The sequence below is a fragment of the Asterias amurensis genome, chromosome 19, assembly GCF_032118995.1.
Source record: "Asterias amurensis chromosome 19, ASM3211899v1".
In the NCBI taxonomy this organism is placed as follows: domain Eukaryota; kingdom Metazoa; phylum Echinodermata; class Asteroidea; order Forcipulatida; family Asteriidae; genus Asterias; species Asterias amurensis.
Window position 1 is genome coordinate 3,548,994 of NC_092666.1, and position 18,879 is coordinate 3,567,872.

The 18,879-nt window shown below is 39.8% G+C and overlaps 1 protein-coding gene across 1 annotated transcript in view; it reads left to right on the forward strand.

Moving 5' to 3' along the window:
- The window catches only part of LOC139951299 (amyloid-beta precursor-like protein), a 50,940-nt gene that overhangs the window by 17,833 nt on the left and 14,228 nt on the right, over positions 1–18,879 (forward strand). The window contains exons 3-5 of the mRNA XM_071950123.1: positions 9,724–9,862; positions 10,360–10,623; positions 17,795–18,009. Of these exons, the coding sequence (XP_071806224.1) occupies positions 9,724–9,862; positions 10,360–10,623; positions 17,795–18,009 (618 nt within the window). The remainder of the gene's footprint in view (positions 1–9,723; positions 9,863–10,359; positions 10,624–17,794; positions 18,010–18,879) is intronic.

The following is an 18,879-nucleotide window of genomic DNA, read 5'->3' on the forward strand; positions in this document are numbered from 1 at the left end:
TATTTTTTCAAAAACTTGCCGTCAATTGAAGCTGAAACTTCTAAAAGATAAATTATACATCTTCAATTCACAGTGAGTAGGGATTCATCACAGGCCTGGAATTTCATCTTTGAAAGCCAAAGGGCAAAGCCAATTTCATTTTGTAAAAGGGCACTTCCATTGGAAAGTCGTGAAAGGCAGTGGACACTATTGGTAATTACTCAAAATAGTTATTGTCATAAAACCTTTCTTGATTATGAGTAATGGGGAGAGGTTGATAGAATAAAACATCGTGCGAAACACCTCAAGTTTAGAATTTGAGGTCTCGAAATCAAGTATCTGAAAGCACACTAGTTCGTGTGACCATGGTGCGACAAGGGTGTTTTTTCTGTCATTAATATCTAGCAACTTCGATGACCGATTGAGCTCAAATTTTTACAGGGTTATTACTTTATGCATATATGTTGAGATACACCAACTGTGAAGACTAGTTTTTGACAATTACCAATAGTGTCCACTGTCTTTAAGTCAATTTGAACCTTTTGAATGGGCAACAAGGCCAAGACCAGGGGCAATGTAGATTGGACATGGCCTTCTTGGCCTGCATGTTATTCTTGGTCTGCTACAAAAGATATGAAAACCCTAGACAGTGGACATGGATTACGAGGTAATTGTCAAAGACCAGTCTTCCCACTTGGTGTAACTCAACATCAAACAGCAAACCTGTGAAAACTTGAGCTCAATTGGTCGTCGAAGTTGCGAGATAATAATGAAAGAAAAAACACCCTGGTCACATGAAGTTGTGTGGTTTCAGATGCTTGATTTCATGACCTCAAATTCTAAATCTGAGGTCTCGAAATCAAATTCATGGAAAAATAGTTCTTTCTCGAAAACTACATGTACGTCACTTCAGAGGGAGCCGTTTCTCACAATGTTTTATACTACCAACCTCTCCCCATTACTCGTTACCAAGTAAGGTTTTATGGCAATAATTATTTGAGTAATTACCAATAGTGTCCACTGCCTTTAATGTGGTTCTAGTCATTTTCTTGAAGTACATCGAGGCTCATCTGCTGACGACCTGTGTAGCAGTCCCATGTGTGACTCATTTAACCTTAACACCCGTAATTTTTTTTTCTTTTTTTCTGCTGCGTCGGCTCGGAATCGTTCATCCTCACAGGAAGGAAGTGCCATTCGGTTGATCCGAGTTGGCTTTTAACATTGTACATGTATTTTTAGGGCGCCTCAGTTGCTAACTCATTCTTTTTTTTTCTTCTCTTCTTTTTTTTCATGACAAAAATAATTGTCCTTCTTAGGAGAACTTGTCATATGTTGTCGGGGTCATCTTTTAATAGCCACTGGGAATTTTGAAGAACTGTTTTGCGCCTAAGGGAGTTATGATACATACAATGTACAATAGTGATGCTTGGGAGCACTACATTGTAGGCTTGGCGTTAGACCTTGTTCCTTATATTTCGCTTCATCATGATCGCGATCATCAGAACCACCACGCTAACAATGGTCCTCTTAGGCTGATCAAACAATAGAGGGCCCATGTTCATAAAACCTGCTTAGCACAAAAAATACTGTAGCTAAGCATGCTCACAAGAATAAGGTTACCAACTGAAATAGCATTCTACATCTCACTAAAATTGTAAAGTAACAATTTCTGCTTTAAGAAACAGCTCATTAAATTTTGGCCCAGATCTTGAGATCATGCTCGAGACAGACATGACATTCTTCAATATTTTATCTGATTTCCTATTTTATTGCTCGCGAAGAACTTCACCAAATATTCTTTGAAAAGAGCGTTGATCAAAATAAAATATTCATCATCATTTTGGAGCCCTGGTACTGACTACAAGTCCGTTTAATTATGTTCCAAGGGCCAACTATCGTTAAAACCGCTAGGGATCACAACAGGCTAGTGAAATGAATCCGTAATCCCAGATTGGTTTTTATGATCCAATGATTAGAAATACTTGTTTTTTTCCCCGACTTGAAAGATAATTTTTGCTGAACGAAATGTTTTTCTCCCACTCTGCGAAGAACAATGCCTAGAGCGAATTATAGTCCTTATCTTAATTTACGTAAACTGTATCTGGGAAAATATCAAGGGACGCCATCGCGGTAATTTAGGACTCTGCAGAAGATTGACTTGGTGATGAAATGAAACACAAAACCATCGATGATTATATTATTGCTGTCCAGCGTTTATTTTGATAGTAGACTCGAGAGTTTGATGCTCAAAGCTACGAAGCTTGTTTTACTTTTAAGGTTACATGTAGGTTTATAGATTGGTTTCTGTCAACGTCATTCATTCCAGCAACTTCCATCGTAATGCTGATTTTAAAGACAGTGGACACTATTGGTAATTGTCAAAGACCAGTGTGTCTCACTTGGTGTATCTCAACATAATCACAAACCTGTGAAAATTTGAACTCAATTGGTTGTCGAAGTTGAGGAAAAATAATGGAAGAAAAACACCCTTGTCACACAAAGTTGTGTGCTTTCACTTTCAGATGCTCGATTTCGGGACATCAAATTCTAAATCTGAGATCTCAAAATCAAATTCTTGAAAAACCACTTCTTTCTCGAAAACTCGCACATCAGATGGAGCCATTTTTCACACTGTCTTCTATCAACCTCTCCCCATTACTCATTACCAAATAAGGTTTTATTCTAACAATTATTTTGAGTAATTACCAATAGTGTCCACTGCCTTTAAACGAAAAATAACCCTTTTGAGGGGATCCTTTCAAATAGTTTGTATTTATGCTTTTAACATGGTTGCCATTTTTTGGAGGAGAACTGGATCTCTGTTAAAAATAACAAGGGTCCTTGGTTACTATTTAACAATGAAACCTTTCCCACGATTGGACTTTGCTACTACTTTTTGACATCATGTGATATAAGTCAAGGTCCCTTGTTAAAAACTGGCTTGTGTGAACATGTTGAAAGGACCTTTGGTGTGTGTTATAAACTGAACATCATGTCTTCTCCCCAGGATTTTTTAAAAATGTGAATTGTACAATTTGTAGACCCCAATTTGTTGATGCTTGGCCGAACCACGCTGAATTAAAACAAGGTCTTTGAAAAGGTGTTTATCTTTGGTTTATAAAGCCGTACTGTGCAGTCTTGGACATTCTTTAATCTAGATGCGGTTTTCTCTTGATGTTTATCTTGAAGAAAAAATAAAACCCAAATAAATAAAGTGCATCCACAGAAATGTGCACGTATCAGCACGCCATTCGTGCTAGTTGACCAGATGCGCTAGCTTACTATCTTACAAGTGCATGGGGAGTACCCTACATGTACACCATTTTAGAGTATATTGAGTAAAATATTTTAAGCAGCACAATTTATTTTAAGAAACTCCCCAATACCCCGTCTTTATCCTGATAAAAAGGACGGAAATAAGAGCTTATGACCTGTCTTTTATGACCGCCCAAACAAAACACTTCCTATTGCAGTGGGCAGAATGGAGATTGTGAAATGAGAAATGGCCGATGATGGCACCAATGAAAGGAATAATAGCTTGGTCTGATTACGGCCAGCGGAGTCGTCATGCTAAGGTTATTTTCCCCCTAGGCTTCGTCTCCCATGTATTATAATTGCTCCTGTGCCCTGTGTAGTGTGAGGGTAGAGCGTGTTGTCCATTACTCACAATTCGTCTTCAGTGGCCGTTTAATCATGCATGCAGTTATGTTAATAAGCTTTGCATGGTGTTAGATGCAGCGTGGCTCATTAACTATGCAAGCAGGGAAATGCTAATGATGTGGTACAAATGTAGGTATGGTGTTTGTAGAGTGAGAGAGATCTGTTGTCCATTACTCACCATTCCTCTTCAGTAGCTGTTTAATTATATTCATGCAGTTATGTTAATAAGCTATGCATGAGGTTAGATGCAGCGTGGCTCATTAACTCTGCAAGCAGGGAAATGCTAATTGATGTGGTACAAATGTAGGTATGGTGTTTGTAGAGTGAGAGAGATCTGTTGTCCATTATTCACCACTCATCTTCAGTGGCTGTTTAATTATGCATGCAGTTATGTTAATAAGCTTTGCATGATGTTAAAGGCAGCATGGCTCATTAACTATGCAAGCTGTTATGCTGATGGTGTGGTACAAATGTAGGTATGGTGTTTGTAGAGTGAGAGAGATCTGTTGTCCATTACTCACCATTCCTCTTCAGTAGCTGTTTAATTATATTCATGCAGTTATGTTAATAAGCTATGCATGAGGTTAGATGCAGCGTGGCTCATTAACTCTGCAAGCAGGGAAATGCTAATGATGTGGTACAAATGTAGGTATGGTGTTTGTAGAGTGAGAGAGATCTGTTGTCCATTATTCACCACTCATCTTCAGTGGCTGTTTAATTATGCATGCAGTTATGTTAATAAGCTTTGCATGATGTTAAAGGCAGCATGGCTCATTGACTATGCAAGCTGTTATGCTGATGGTGTGGTACAAATGTAAGTATGGTGTTTGTAGAGTGAGAGAGAGCTGTTGTCCATTACTCACCATTCATCTTCAGTGGCTGTTTAATTATGCATGCAGTTATGTTAATAAGCTTTGCATGATGCGAAAGGCAGCATGGCTCATTAACTATGCAAGCAGTTATGCTAATGGTGTGGTAGGCATGGTGTGGGTAGAGAGAGAGAGAGAGAGAGTTTTTCATTACTCACCATTCATCTTCAGTGGCTGTTTAATTGTGCATGCAGTTATCATTTGACTTTTTACTAGAACACTTAAACTAGTATCAAACACAAAACTACAAATCAAAGCTACTTGGTGTGTTTGTTTAACTGACCAACAAAGTTCTAAAAATGTCTCCAAACGTCCATGACGTGGAATTGCCCAAATGTAGCCTATACATGTGTGTAGCAATTTCACAAATGCCGTCATTTAACATGCCGTCAAATTTCCGCCATAATTTTCCTACATATTAAATTATAATTAATCACATCCAAAAATGTCAGTTCTAATCTCGTGGTGGAAATAATTTCTTTCATCAAAACAAACTTTGAAGAAATAGTATTGCTATTGATATTACGTGTAAAACGAGCCTTCTTGTTTAAATTATACTGTTGAAATGATTCTAGATATTAAAGGGAAGGTTTACATGTAATCACTCTTAAAACTAAAAGCAGTTAAAAACTGTTGGTAAGAGGCCTACAACAGCTTTCGCTAGCTAAAAAGCATTTCGAGCAACATCTCACCTCGAAGTAGTGTGGATTGTTAAAAGATATCAGTATTTATGCCCCCAAAATTTGAATCGAAAACCCTTCTCAGATTGTGGCGATCTCAAAAACATGAGCGCCTTTTGAAACAAAATTAGGCATTCCGTTTATAAGCTTCGGCTTCCTGGGTAATGCCTCCACGTATTAGTTTTATTGTATACATCTATTGTTTTTTTTTCTTGTTAAGTGATTACCCTTTGTGGAAATAAATGTTCAGTGAATTGAACTGAATTGAATCTCAAAACGCAAATTTTCACAGGTTAAAGCCATTGGACCCTTTCGGTAAACAGTGTTGTCGAAGGCCCACACTTTGTGTATCACAATTTCTATATCAAATAACAAACCTGTGAAAATTTAGGCTCAATCGGTCATCGTAGTCGGGAGAAAACAACGGAAAAACCCACCCTTGTTTCCGCGCGTTTCGCCGTGTCATGACATGTGTTTCAAATAAATCCGTAATTCTCGTTAACAAGAATTTATATTGTTTTGCTGTTTTCTCATAAAGTAAAGCATTTCAAGGAATAATATTTCAAGAGAAGTCGTTCACCATTGCCTTCTGTAAACCCTGTAAGTTATTTGTAAATCGGTGAACTTTTTTGTTTTTTTTTTAACTGAAAGGGTCCAATGGCTTTAAACTTAAAATCTATAATTGTTTATAGGATTAAAACAAGCGAACAGTTCCAAAAAACCAACACCTTCCCTTTAATGTATTTGCTTAAGAAGAGGTCAATCCTGAGCCAGTATCAGTGGAGAGTATCCATTCACCATGCTAGACTTGTGCATCTATTTTGAGGTAGATTCATTATAATTGGAACTCCTGTGTGTGTAGTGCTTGGGTGTCAATTTACATGCAGTGCTGCCATGCCAAATGACCTTCCTCCATGTCCTCAGTTGATACACCATAAACCATGGAGGGTTGCTCTATGGATGGATAAGCAGCAGAGAAAGGACTACGAAAAAACCATGGAGATTAAAAGCAAGGCATGCTATTTGTGATGACGACCGTAAAATACATTAGCTAAGCGAATATTTGACAACGCAGCTGCTGATGGGCCCAATTTCATGGCTCTGCTTACCGTAAGCACAGAACTCTTTTAAAAAAAGCATAAAATAAATAAATAAATCTGTTCATGTTTCGATGAGCAGATCTGACAATCTCCCTGGAAATCATCTTGATGGGTTGGCCCTACATGTACATGTAATGTTTACCATGTTTACATTGTACATGTCGGCCTAATTGTACTGTACATTGTACCATGACATTAATTGACAAAATACGTGTACAGTGCTCGAAGACGTCAACTACAGTACGCTGTGAAAACACCAGCTGTGTGAAGACACAAAGTCATAACATGATGCTCCTTCCGCCATTGTCAAAAGCATGGCAATGTCATCAACAGTTGATAATACATGTAGAAGTGTGTTCAGATACGCAGCATTATCGCTACACTCTGCGCTGTATGACTAGGAGGTTATCATCCTTGGGTTGCTTAGCAATGGGGATGATGAAGTCTGTATCACAATGGGGCCTGACCCTGCATGAGATGGCGGCGTTAATGTGTTTATGGATTAAAGGCAGTGGACAGTATTGGTAATTACTCAAAATAATTATTGGCATAATACCTTTCTTGGTGGTGAGTAATGGGGAGAGGTTGATGGTATAAAACATTGTGAGAAACGGCTCCCTCTGAAGTGCGATAGTTTTTGTGAAAGAAGTAATTTTCCATGAATTTGATTTTGAGACCTCATCTAAGTGCACACAACTTCGTTTGACAAGTGTTATTTTTCTTTCGTTATTATCTCGCAACTTCGATGACTGATTGAGCTCAAATTTTCATAGGTTTGTTATTTTATGCATCTGTTGAGATACACTAACTGTGAAGACTAGTCTTTGACAAATACCAATAGTGTCCACTGCCTTTAAGAGTAACTACAAATATAAAATGAATACACCATGTAGTAAACTTGTGGGTACAACCATGAGTGAAATCTCATTTGAAGGAGTGGTGGCTCTGAAAAGATTGTTCATGTACTGTTGGCAGCTTGGTTTTTGTCTGGGATTAATTTCGTCCAGTAATTTTGCAAAGAAAAATATTTAGACCCCCAAAAATTTTGCACACTGAATTCCAATATACAAATACTGACTGCTTCAAGTGCTATAGTTAAAACTATGACTCCCAAGGTGAGGAGCGTGTATTTTCCCGAGGCGAAGCAACGGACGTCTGGGTACTGCACGCCATAGCTATTCTGTCGGACTAGCGCACGGCGCCGTGTGCTAGTCTTCGGACTACCGCATGGCAAACCGACACACTATCACACGGTCGTCGTCTAGCAAAACTAAGACATGCCATGGGACGCGCTCTAAACCAATGAGCAGGCAGAATACTTGCAAGGGGTGTTATAATATTGAGTACGCACAGACTGACAGATGTACATGTAATCAGGGAGAGATTTCATCCAGCAATTTTGCTATAGTTAATGGAATAATATTATCAGACTGAAAGTCAGCGTTTGAACTCTTTTAGACATAAGACTGCCGGACCAACATTCCGGTCATGAGTTTATTGGATTGACTCTCCAAGTCACTGGCCTTGGACTAATGACCAGTCCAGAGGCCTCTGTTGCCCCTGGTATTGGCCCCGGTGCCCCTGCAAAAGTTTCCCATAGACTTCAAGATTTTCCAATGGCTTGGAAGTAAAATAAAACTTGCCGTCCCCTCTCTAAATTAAAATTTCTGGCCTTGCAGTGAGGCAATAACTCCCATGTAGTATCAAGCCTGCAACGCCAGGCAAACCAATATTTAAATTTCCTTTCCCTTTATTACTTTCAGTTTTACCCATGATTTCTAACAAAACCTGTCACAAATCTTTTGGTACAATGCCCAACTTTGTAAAGACAAAGTGATTGATGGCTTTAAACATATTTTGCTAAGACTATTGTTTGACTTCCTTTTAGATTTCTGAAAGGGTGGTACGTCGTAAAAGTGACAGAAGTTATGACTGACGTGACTGATTGCTAGATTTATTGACTTGGCCCCTGTGTAGTGCAGTGTTTACCTACTGACAGTTTGGGTTGCAAAGAGTCATTTCTTTGTATCAAGTTATGAAAGCAAAACCGGAAGGTCTGTGTTAGTCAACAGTTGTCTAGCCGCCTTGTTTTCATTGACTGGGCTGGCTCTCATTATTTATAAGCCCTTTTCAGATGACAGTTATTTAGCAAAGGGTCCCAATTGCTTATTTTTTAACATAGTGCGAAAATTTGCTTGTATCAAGTTATGAAAGTTATGAAAGGAAAACGGGAAGGTCCGTGTGAGGCATCAGTTGTCTAGCCGCCTTGTTTTCATTGACTGGGCTAGCTTACTTAGCCCTTTTCAGATGACAGTTATTTAGCAAGAGTACCTCGCTTAATTTTTTAGCATGGATGCAAACATTTACTTGACCCCTGTGTAGTGTATAGTGCTTACTTACGTATGTACTGACAGTTTGGGTAGCAAGAGTCATTTCTTTGTATAAAGTTGTGAAAGGAAAATCGAAAGGCCTGTGTGAGGCGTTGTTTTCATTGACTGGGCTAGCTCTCATAAGCCCTTTTCAGATGACAGTTATTTATTAAGGGTCGCTTGCTTATTTTTTAGCATGGATGCGAAAATTTACAAAATGTACCTCGTGTGTAAAAACAATGTATACTTTCCATAAAGGACAGATTATTTGAGGAGATTTCACTAGGGATCTTGGACAGTCCAAACATGGTTTTCTTTTCACACATAAAAGTGTAGTTTGTGAAGTTTCACAACCATGCCCAAATTAAGCACGGGGCCCCTGCTAAATCACTGTCATGTGAAAGGGGCTCCAGCTATACAAATTTCTATCAGCCGTTCAAACATCACGACATGTCTGGGGTTATTAATGAATAATGGTTTACTATCATGCTCTGTAGGCATTTCCAGGCCTGATACTGGTCATTGCCTTGTAAGCTTGGGCGATATCACGATATTATCGAATATCGCGATATTAATTTAGAAACGATTTCGATATCTGATGGATTTGGTTTTAATCAAAATATCGATATATCGCGATATATCGATATATTGCAATAACGATTAAATATCGCAATGTATTTGCTAGCTAAGACATCTTGCACCCCATAGGTTTGGAGTAAAACCAGAAGAATAGGTCATTAGAACACCTCTCTTAAGCTATGACAATCTCTTCTACAACTTTCACTTGGAGTTGGAAGAGTGATGATGTCAAATTTCATTAATCGTGATTATATCGAATATCGCGATATGTTGTCGGGGATATATCGTGAATAATATAAATCGATATCGCCCATGCTTATTGACTTGGTGCCCTTCAAATGCCCCAGAAGAAATTTACAATTTCCTCATAGGGAGGAAATGCCTTTGGTGTCCTTGCCCTTTAAAAAACGAAGCATACAGGCCTGCATTTCAGTCTATTTTTTTCTCATGCTCATGTGTGTTTGTGGTTTGTATTTCCCTCGTACAGGTTTACAGCGACCTGGATGTAAACAACATTGAGGACTCTAACGAAGACAGGGAGATCAGGAGCTGGTGTCCAATGGACGCCCCAGACATCCCTGATGGATGCGTTGAGACATTTACCATCCCAACATACACTTGTCTCGGTAAGGGAGATCTTACTTGTACAATTCAACGGGGTTTGCAATTTGGTGACTCCAACCAAAAACATACGTATGTGCTGTGGTCATTGGTTGAGTGTTTTCGCGTGTTCGGTTGAACCGCGGTGACGAGGCTAATCCGACCAAACAGTTACCGACTTGTTGAGACGGTTAAGCTTGGTTTCAAGATGGCTGGTTCTTGGCCAGTACAGTGATTAAGTTTGCTTTTCTGAGAGTCCTTTGCTTCACAACCAGAATCAATAAATAAAAGTGAAATCTCAAACTTTCTTCATTCTCTTTTGTGGTTGGTGATTTTGAGAACAAAGCTCTGATGGTCCCAAAAGATTGACCTTGAGCTTATTAAAGAAGTCTCTCTCACCAAACAAAGTGTATCTTGCTCTTTTGTGAGTATGGGAAGCAGATAGGGCAACATACATGTATATCTCACAGTTCAGTTCTTGTATCCATCTCTAATTTTCTTTTTTCCCCTTCCTACAATGTAGTTGGTGAATTTGAGAGCAAAGCTCTGATGGTCCCAAAAGACTGCGACTTTGAGCATATTCACGACAGTGAGACGTGCAAGCCCAAGAGTGAGCTACACAGCCAGGCCGAGAAGCAGTGCGCAACAGCCGGGAAGACAGTCCGAGACTTTGGGATGCTCCTGCCGTGCCAGGATGAAGTAGACCTCTTCACTGGGGTAGAGTTTGTCTGCTGCCCAAAGCAGAACGCCACCCCTAAAAAAGTTGGCAAGCCTGACATCCCAAAAGGTAAATATAAAAAAAAAATCAGGTATTTGTAATCACCCCGAAGCTTACACCTTCACCCCAAGTATCCAGTCCCACACCCAAGCCCCCTCCTTCACCCCAAAGCACCCAACCCACACCATAAGCACCCATCTTTATCCCCAAGCACCCAACACACACCTAAGCACCCACCTTCACCCCAAAGCACCCAACCCACACCATAAGCACCCATCTTTATCCCCAAGCACCCAACACACACCTAAGCACCCACCTTCACCCCAAAGCACCCAACCCACACCATAAGCACCCATCTTTATCCCAAAGCACCCAATGCACACCCAAGCCCCCTCCTTCAACCCAAAGCACCCAACCCACACCATAAGCACCCATCTTTATCCCCAAGCACCCAACATACACCTACATGTAGGCACCCACATTCACCCCAAACACCCAGTCCAACACCCAAGCACCCACCTTCACCCCAACCACTCAATCCCCACCCAAGCACCCACCTTCACCCCAACCACTCAATCCTCACCCAAGCACCCACCTTCACCCCAACCACTCAATCCCCACCCAAAGCACACACCTTCACCCCAACCACTCAATCCCCACCCAAGCACCCACCTTCACCCCAACCACTCGATCCCCACCCAAAGCACCCACTTTCACCCCAAGCAACCAGTCCAATACCAAAGCACCCACCTTCACCCCAACCACTCAATCCCCGTCCAAAGCACCCACACTCGCCCCAACCACTCAATCCCCACCCAAAGCACCCACCTTCACCAAAAGCACTCACATTCACCCAAATCAACCAGTCCAACACCAAAGCACTTCACCCCAACCACCCAGGCCACACCCAAAGCACCCACCTTCTTCTCCCCAAAGCACCCAACCCCACCTAGCACCAACATTCACACCAAGCGCCCAACCCACACCCAAGCACCCACCTCCACCCCAACCACTCAATCCTCACCCAAGCACCCACCTTCTCCCCAAAGCACCCAACCCAACCCACACCCAAGCACCCACCTCCACCCCAACCACTCAAGCCACACCCTTCCTAAAACAATTACTCAAACTCATCCTCCAATTAAGATAATTACTCTGACAAAACCTGCCTACAAATTAATAGCATCCTCTGAAAACATTGTACAAAGAGGATGACTCAATTTTATCCTAGTCTAAAATTACACAAGAATGTAGTACTTCTCAAAGGTCTTGTAAAACATGTACATCACCTACACTGGCCAGGCTTTGTGTTTCATGGGGGCATCAAAGGTGATTGCCTCCATGCCCCCTGTTCATTGCCTTGGTGCCCTTGAAATGCTTAAGTTTAAATTTAGAATTTCCTTATAGGGTTCCCTTTACCAAGGAGAAAATGAGTTTGTGCCTTTACCTTTTCAACCACGAAGCGTCAGGCCTGACATCGTACATGTTATCGTTCCTGTTGCACCATGAAAATCCCCCCCCACTCTATTTTATGGAGATTCATGCACGAAAGCATCCCAAATGAATCGCAAATAATATTGAATCGTGGAGAGTTTCCACTTAACACTTGCTGTCGCTACATCGGGGAGGGTGTTGCTTTGCCGATTTTCTCCAGACACTGTCACCCGAGACGCCTCTAGTTTGCGGAGCGCCGTGGCTTGGAACTCCTTATTTTTCTCTGGATCAGTCGAAAGGGGAGATGGCAGTTCAACAGGGAATACATGTTTGTTAATTTTGTTCAGCAAAAAGCTGTCGTCTGCGAACATATTATCTCTACGATTTGTTGTTGCATCGTTCGGTTCCCTGTTTAGAGATCCTCAAATCTATTTTAAGCAATTACCTGATATTTTTTAATGGATGTTACAAATTTGTATTGATGTTAATTATTATTATTACATGTATAATTTTTTTTAAATAATTCTGACTGCTGATGTGCTTTGTTTTTTTATCATCATTACGAACCTTTTAAAGGCAGTGGACACTATTGGTAATTGTCAAAGACAAGCCTTCAGAGTTGGTGTATCTCAACATATGCATAAAATAACTAACCTGTGAAAATTTGAGCTCAATCGGTCATCAAAGTTGCGAGATAATAATGAAAGAAGAAAACACCCTAGTCACACGAAGTTGTGTGCGTTTAGATGGTTGATTTCGAGACCTCAAGTTCTAAACTTGAAGTCTCAAAATCAAATTAGTGGAAAATTACTTCTATCTGGAAAACTACTCCACTTCAGAGGGAGCCGTTTCTCACAATGTTTTATACGGCCCTATTACTCTTTACCAAGTGAGGTCTAACGCTAATAAATTATTTTTATGAGTAATTACCAATAGTGTCCACTGCCTTTAAACACATTTAGTTATTTTGTTTCCTTAGTGCTTAAATAGCAATGACCAGTGCAGTTTTATTACATACCTGTATAGCTCAGTTGGTTGAGTACCAGCATGTTAATCCAGAGTTCACAGGTTTAAATCCCGCTTTGGCGTGTTTGCCTTTGATGAACCAAAAACAAAGCATCTACAGTACCATTTTTACAGTTCATTTCAAATTTGAAGTAATAGATTTTAAATTAATTTTGGTTTTTACCCATACACCGATGTGTGTTAGCACTGTATACTCAGTACTTTCCCGAGTCCTGTGAAAAAATATCACAGGCATGTTACTCGGGGTGGGATTCGAACCCACAACCCTTGCAATTCTAGAGCAGTGTCTTACCAACTAGACTACCGAGGTTGCCCGGCAGCTAGAGGCAGTTCGAATCCTATGTTTTGGTAGCGGGTACCGCAACGATATAATAGATTTTAAATTTTAAGCTGAAGATTATATTTACATGTATTAATTTATTTTACATGCGGCCATAACTGTGCCATGATAGATGTATATATTTACCGTAGAGCTATATATATTGACTAGAGCGCTAACTTGCTCCGTTGTTTTGAAGCCACCCTGGGCGCAGACATGTTTGATGTGTTGCTTGGACAACAGAACGATTTCAATTTTAAGAGAACACACGTTGACGCGATTTTTTTTATACATTCGGTGTGTGCGCTTTCCTACACGACTGCGCATTCACGTACGTCTGCGCTACGACTTGCATGACACACTTTGCTTGCTCGCAGTTTGTACGCTCATCAACAGATTGTGTGTTCACATTTGCTGCATTTTTTTTGTTCGATGACGCATAGAAAGGAACAAACGCACTGTCGTGCAAATAGCCGTACAATTGCCAGACAAAATTTCAAGCTTTTGTATCGGTTTGTACATAAACATGGATGCGCCCACACGGCTTCAAAACCTTAGTGCGTGTATAACAGGGTGTTAGCGCTCTAGTCAATATATATAGCTATATGATATTTACACGCTATCAGCCACATGTTATGTTTGACCTTTATAAAACAAGGCTGTCTTTAGGTAACAGCTTTTTGCATGAGGACAATCACAGGACTTGATCAGCGAGATAAAACCGTATCAAGTCTCACAAGGACTTCCCTTTTTTTTTCCTTTCCTTCTAAAACCATCGGCATACATTTAAGCCGTTTTTCCTCCTCAGGATCCCAGTAGCATATGTCCCAGTTGTCAAATCCCTTGAAAGTTTTCCCGTTGAACAACCGTTGTTTTGTTGCTAGATTTACTCCATCTACATGTACTTACTCCTTTTAGTTTGCCCTCAAGTTATTTCTGGAATTCTCCGTTCATCCCCCTCCTGATTTCATTTGTTTCATCCGTCCATGTACGATTTGACTTTTTGTATGTAGCAGAAATATTTCTTGTCATTTTGTTTACCCATTTGTGAAATCAAAATAATACTATTGCAGAAAATGTTCACACCAAACTCGTAGAGTAGTCTACATGTAGAGCAAGGTTACATTGTAGTTCCTTTCAGCACAGTGATTAACAAACCAGAAAATAGAATAAGCTGTTTTATGAAACTGCTTTTAAACTAAAAAGGGGCTTGCACAAAAAAGTTAATGCACTGACATTTCTCAAAGGCTATAAAGACTCAGCTGGGGTCAAAAGTAAGGCCATTTTATTTGTATTTGCAATAAACAAACCAGCGCAAATATGTTATTTGGGTTTTTTTTGGGGGGGGGGGCCGTTGAACAAAAGTGTGGTTTCCATTTTAATTACTTGTTACTTCTAGTTTTGTTAACTAATTAAATTAAGAGAACGTGACAAATGCCAGTATTCCAAATGACGCACAACATTTTTCCTGCATTTCATTCTTTGAAACTTAAAACTATTGCTGTGAAAATGAAGTCTTTTATTTGTTTCGTTCTCGAATTGCATCCGCATTCTCCAAATAGTCATGACTTATATTTCAATAATAATTGTCTACACATACATCATCAGCTCAGTGCTACAGAACAGAATACGTTCATTAAGGGTAATTTTATACTTAATATTGATTGAAAGGTCATTAAGTGAACAATGCATATACATTTTGGAAAAAGCAACAGTATACATACATTCAGGCCTTGAATTTCGTTCTTAAAGGCAGTGGACACTGTTGGTAATTGTCAAAGACTAGCCTTCACACTTGCTGTATCTCAACATATGCATTAAATAACAAACCTGTGAAAATTTGAGCTCAATCGGACATCGAAGTTGCGAGATAATAATGAAAGAAGAAAAAACATTGTCACACAAAGTTGTGTGCGTTTAGATGGTTGATTTCGAGACCTCAAGTTCTAAACCTGAGGTGTCGAAATCAAATTCGTGGAAAATTAGTTCTTTCTCGAAAATTATGGCACTTCAGAAGGAGCCGTTTCTCACAATGTTTTATACCATCAACCTCTTGTGTGCTTTCAGATGCTTGATTTTGAGACCTCAAAATCTAATTCTGAGGTCTCAAAAACAAAGTTTTTGAGAAAAAAATACTTCTTTTTCGAAAACTACGCTACTTCAGAGGGAGTCGTTTCTCTCAATGTTTTATACTATCAACAGCTCTCAGTTACTCGTTACCAAGTAAGGCTTTATGCTGATATTATTTTGAGTAATTGTAAACAATAGTGTCCAGTGTCTTTGAGCCATCACATCTGATTCATCAGAATTGAATCACTGCTTGGCTGGTATTCATTGTAACTCGGTACCCTAGGATATGATGATATTGATGTGGGGGATTTTATTATAGCCCTACATGGGACTTCTCCTCTGTGCTGTACACAGATTCGACGAATCCTACATATTTTTGCCCGTTTCTGGGGTGGAAAATTTACAAAGCTGCATAACTCAAATCTTACCTACATGTACAAGAAGCCACTAATTTCAACAGATTCAACAACAATTTTCCGCCCCAGAAATGTACCCTGATATCCAGGACGTCACTGTAGTGTAGTACGAATTGTAAGGCCGCCAGGGCTAGGATGATACATGTATAGATGTGGGGGATCCCTAGGGGATAGGCTCATAGCAGACCGGTTTAGGACATCCCATGAGGTGGAAGTAATCAACTAAAAAAGGAAATCCCACAGGACGGTTCTTCAAGTCTCATACAGTTCATGGAACTGAGGTGGATTTTTTTTTCAACGGTGTTTTTCTTTCATTATTTCTGCAACTTCGATGACCAGTTTAGCAAAAATGTTCACAGATTTGTTATTAAATGCATTACATGTATGTTGGGGTACACCAAGTGAAAATACTGGTCTTTGACAATTGCCAAATGTGTCCAGTGCTTTTAAAGGCACTGGACACTATTGGTAACTACTCAGTTAGCATACAACTTACTTGGTAACGAGCAATGGAGAGCTGTTGGTAGTATAAAACATTGTGAGAAACTGCTCCCTTTGCAGTGATGTAGTTTTAAGATAGAAGTAATTTCTCACTAATATATGACAATGGATTTTGAGACCTCACCTGAGGTCTCGAAATCAAGCATCTGAAACCACAAAACTTGTGTGAGCAAGGATGTTTTTGTCTTCCATTTTTCTCTTGCGCAACTTCGATGACAAATTTTCACAGGTTTGTTATTTTATGCATATTATGTTGAGATACACCAAGTGAGAAGACTGGTCTATGGCACTAACCAAAGATGTCCAGTTCCTTTAAGAGCACAATGTAGTGTAGTTTATGGGCGGCCATGGACCGTACCATGCACCGGCTTAAACGTGCTTATCATGGGAAATTAACTCTGAATATTGCCGCATCAAATGCAAGAACACGTGTTGGAAACATTACTGAATCATCAGCACCAGGGACCCCTCCGTTGTCTGAGATTTAGTCTCATGTGAATGCATACATGCTTGAGACATTTCGACAGACTTCAGGTTCACAGACATATCTTTCAAGCCCGCATTTGTTTACAGTAATCATGAATTGTATTAACTGATCTATCACTATGGGAGATGGACTGTTAATTTATTCAGGCTTAATTTGAATAATGTAGCCCCCTCATCTCGTTTTATACATGTAGTTACGGAGAGTCAAGGCAACACATCAGCCCCCTTCACAGTTGAATAGCCATTCCTTTTTACCCCTGTATGAGATTAAGGTTTAATGTACAACAAGTACCAGTGAGTACATACATGTACACACATGTCTTGTAAATTAGATTCCAATGGCGATATATTTTTTATATGTAAACTATTTTGGGTGTAAACGTTTTTTGTATTTATAAATTGTAATTTTTCCTGTAATTTTGGCCATTGGCCACGAATGTAAAAACCATAAAATAAACTATCTATAAACTATCCATCTAGAATATTAGACTAGTACATGTTCGATACTCCAAACATAACTGACCATAAAACTTGCTTTGTGAGAAGCGCTGCATAGCTGTTGACCATGTAAACTATTTTTGACCAGAACTTGAATTCGATGCTCTTGCGGGTTTAAGGATACCCTTACACCGATGTGTGTTACACATAGTAATGTACATGTAGCACTGTATACGCAGTATCTTTCCTGAGCTGTGAAAAAAATCACAGGCTTATATTACTTGGGTGTGTGGGTGTGATTAAAACCCACCACCTTTGCAATTCTAGAGCAGTGTTTCACCAACTAGACCACCCGGATTGCCTGGTATAGTTAGAGGAAAGTAAAAAGTCGACAGTGCTAACACATGTCAGTGTATATGGTTATAAACAATTAATATTCTTTATCCCCAATGCGAATTTCCTTCTTCAGTTTATAAATGCTTACCTTTGATAAATTCATAACTATAATATAAGTGTACATCTATTTTCATCTACCCTTTTGTCTTGACAGAAACTGCACCAGTACCTCCTAAGGTACCAGAGCCAGAAGAGCCCCAACCGGAGGTAGAACCCGCCGAGCCCGCAACGGAGCCTGAACCCATCACAGCTAAGCCCCTCCCTGAGGACCCGTACTTCAAGGAGTCTTTTGATGAAGATGAGGAACACGAAGCCTTCTTGATGGCCAAGCAGAGGATGGATGCTAAGGAGGAGGACAAGAGATCTCAGGTTTGTTGTCTCTAAAATGTCTTTAAAAACGTCTTGATTCTAAAGACGAAATGTCAAACAATGAAAACCTGTGAAAATATGAACTCAATTGGTTGCCAAAGTTGTGAGATAATGGTGGAACACCTGGTTACACGAAGTTGTGCGCTTTCAAATGCTTGATTTCGGGACCTCAAAATCTAATTGTGAGGTTTCAAAATCAAATTCGTGGAAAATTTCTTCTTTCTAAAAAAAACTACATTACTTCAGAGGGAGCCGTTTCTCACATTAATTTTTTACTATCGATCTCTCCCCATTACTTGTTACCAAGTAAGTTTTTATGCTAACAATTATTTTGAGTAATTACCGATAGGGTCCAGTGCCTTTAAAGGCCAGAGTCTTAAACAAAAGTTTCCATTCACTATCCAGCCCTTCATTACCAGAAACAAAAAAAATAACAATCTTGGCAGTGTGCCTGAGGTGGTTGGTATCCCTGAAAGAAACGCCTGCTAAGTGGCGCTGCATTGAGTCAACTGTGCAGATTTTCTTTAATAACATACCTTTTGGACCCCAGATGGCTTAGAAATGGCGCTTAGAAATCAGTGCATGCCTAGAAGTAATAATATAAACACTACTTGAAGTAGTATTAATTTTGGTTTTTCCCTTACACTGATGTGTGTTAACAGCACTGTATTCTCTCGGGGAAAACAAATCACATGCATTTTGCTCGGGTTGGATTGGAACCCATGACCTTTGCAATTCCTGAGCAGCATCTTACCAACTTTTTTCACAGTTCTCGGGAAGAACCTGAATATACATGAACAGTGCTAACACATCGGTGTAAGGGTAAAACCAAAATTAATGTTCTTAATCCCCGATGCAAATTTAACACGA